At 42.2% G+C, this 2,500-nt stretch overlaps 1 protein-coding gene across 4 annotated transcripts in view; it reads left to right on the top strand.

Annotated features, from left to right (window-relative positions):
- The window catches only part of LOC125047859, a 371,776-nt gene that overhangs the window by 170,805 nt on the left and 198,471 nt on the right, over nucleotides 1-2,500 (top strand). Inside the window, exon 2 of one of the 4 annotated variants that reach the window (XM_047646382.1) lies at nucleotides 486-1,428. The exons of 2 other annotated variants lie outside the window; for them this stretch is intronic. In XM_047646382.1, the coding sequence (XP_047502338.1) occupies nucleotides 1,323-1,428 (106 nt within the window). In that variant the 5' untranslated portion in view covers nucleotides 486-1,322. Of the gene's footprint in view, nucleotides 1-320; nucleotides 1,429-2,500 lie in introns of those variants that run through there. One more of the 4 variants, XM_047646381.1, reaches the window with a different exon arrangement.

Below are 2,500 nucleotides of genomic sequence, written 5' to 3'. Positions count from 1 at the left end.
GTAAATAGCAGGCGCCATGAGTAAGGAGCTGAGTGTTTGTTGTTGATCTTTTTTTCTTTTTTTTTAATCTTGTTTACTCTTTTGGTCGGGTTTTCTTTTTCTTTTCTTTTTGCTTCTTCTCTTTTCTTTTTATTCTTCTTTTCGTTTTTTTTTTTCGCTTCGTTTCGTTTCGTCTTGGTTATTTTCTTTTCTTGTGTATTTTTTTTTCTCTTTATTTTTTAATTTGTTTTTAATTTTTTTTCTCTTCTGTTTTCTATTTTTCTGTGTCCTTTTCTTTTTTTCTGTAATGATCGGGGTAAATATGATTGAAGTCTGTTTTCCTTGCCTGATATTAAACACTTGAAAATATATCGTTCTTAAGTTATTTCCATATTGTCTGAACGTGGCAACCTAATAAAAAAAATTCAAGTTGATCAAAAAAGAAAAGGAAAAGAAAGGTAGATACGATTTCATAACTTTATGTATCATTCTGGTTTATGTTACAGGTTGTGACTTGAATATATTTAAAATCAGTAGAATAAATAGAAAAATAAATCTGTGATGTAACTTCTGAGAAATCGGATTGATTTTACTTGAAGGAACTTACAAAGCATTCCATGACAGACATAATTATCATGCGCATGATGTGCATGACGGAATATTATGTCATGAACCTTGTCGCTAAGGAAGGATAGAAAGAGAATTATATTTGGAAGCGCATGTATACTATTTACTGCTATTGTATCTACAACTAGAAATGAAAAATACAATCCACAGAAATAAGGAAAGGAAGATTAACGAACAGAGCTAAAAGAAGGAAGATTAAAGGGTATTCTTGGTCACAATTCATCTCGGAAGACGGTATCGATGTGCAAAATAGGTAGAAGCAGGAACGTTTACTCTGGATGGGGACACAAGTTAGCAAACGTTTTCGTAACTGACGGGACACGCATAGCGATAAGAGTTCCGGCCGATCAAAGCGGATTCCTTCGCTGAAAGGAGAGGAAAAGGAAAAGAAAATAGAAAGAAAGAGAGAAAGAAGAATCGAAAAATAAAGAGGAAGGAGAGTAGATTGAAAGGAAAAGCGGAAAGAAAATAAATTCGAAAAGAGAGTAAAAAAATCCAAATAAAAACATTGAAAAGGAACACCTGTTGAAAAGCCTCGTCTCCCTCTGCCGAGCGACTCTTGCCAGTCAGCCACCATAGACCCGCAGACCCCCAGCCGAGGTGGAGGCAGAAGGAGGCCAGTCCTTCAAGGCTTGAAGGGAAGCAGGGCAGGGCGCGGAGGTCGAGGGGGAAGTGGTTCCGGACGCCCTTGCAAAGCTGTCTCCCCCGTGGCCGAGATGTTCCGGCCGGTCGGTCTCCTGCTCCACTCCCAATCCGTCCCGTGCTTCGGCTCGTACGAGAACGTCAGTCATCTCGACGTCCCTGACAGCTCCAACAAGAAGCGTACGTATTCCAACCTCCTCCTTCTCCTCAAACTTCCCCTCCTCCTGACGTCTCTTGCTGTTTCTTTCTCGCGTCCTTGGGTGTCCCGAGCGACTGGCTTGGGGGTGGCTAGGGGAGGGGGGGGGGTACGTGTTTTTGCTCATCACTGTGAACGAGCAAGGTATATATTCTAAGGTTTATCTCACCTGCATGATGACATCTAACCCCTCACCCCCCACTCCTCCGCGGGTAAGTATCCATGCTCCCCCACTCGGCCTGCACACACACACACTCAGAGTGGGAAAGAGATTACAGCCCCAGCCGTGGCGGGTTTTAAAGGGGCCTGACCCGAGAGGACCAGCGCCAGCATCACCGACATCACCTGACAGGTAAGGTTCACCTGGCTAGGCTCCCACAGGGCTACGCCTCCAGAGGAAATATAGAGAGCTCTTACGCAGACGTCGATAACCTAGGGAGCCTTGGGATTACACAGAGTATTCACTTCTTCATCAGCTTTATTTCTTGTTGATATTAATATTGATAAGCAAGTTGTTTTGGAATTCATGGGTATTCGAAGGGACATATCCTATTGCAGAGAGGATTAGTCCTTCGGTCTAATCCGTCTGAAAGGAACTTGCGATCGATGGCGTGGGTAAAGGCCATCCATCCATCCCCTGGAATAAAATCGAGATTGCTTTGTAATGCACCCGATTTTTCTTTCTTTTTCGCAGGCCAGTGGGGATGTTTTCAATTGAGATATACCATCTGATACGATGGACACTTCCGGATAAGCTTGTACTCTGAATAAACATCAGAAAACAACTAAAAACGAGCATAAAAATATTGGTACCGGAATCCCCTCTCTTATTAAGGCACGGGGGTAATGCGTCAATAAATTCAACTCTCACATAGCAGGTTCGGGAAAAAAGAGTTCGAACGCTCCATCAGTTCGTGCCTATAAAAGCTTCTGTATTTTTGACAAACTCGCTCCAATATCAAATAACCTGCACGTCAAATATGCATACAAAATTTAATCTGATAAAATCGAGTGGTGTGTTTTCATGCCATCGCCGTGTTTTAAAAGATTGGATAT

This window comes from Penaeus chinensis, chromosome 42, assembly GCF_019202785.1.
Source record: "Penaeus chinensis breed Huanghai No. 1 chromosome 42, ASM1920278v2, whole genome shotgun sequence".
Classification (NCBI taxonomy): Eukaryota; Metazoa; Arthropoda; class Malacostraca; order Decapoda; family Penaeidae; genus Penaeus; species Penaeus chinensis.
This window is presented reverse-complemented; position numbering and strand designations above follow the sequence as displayed.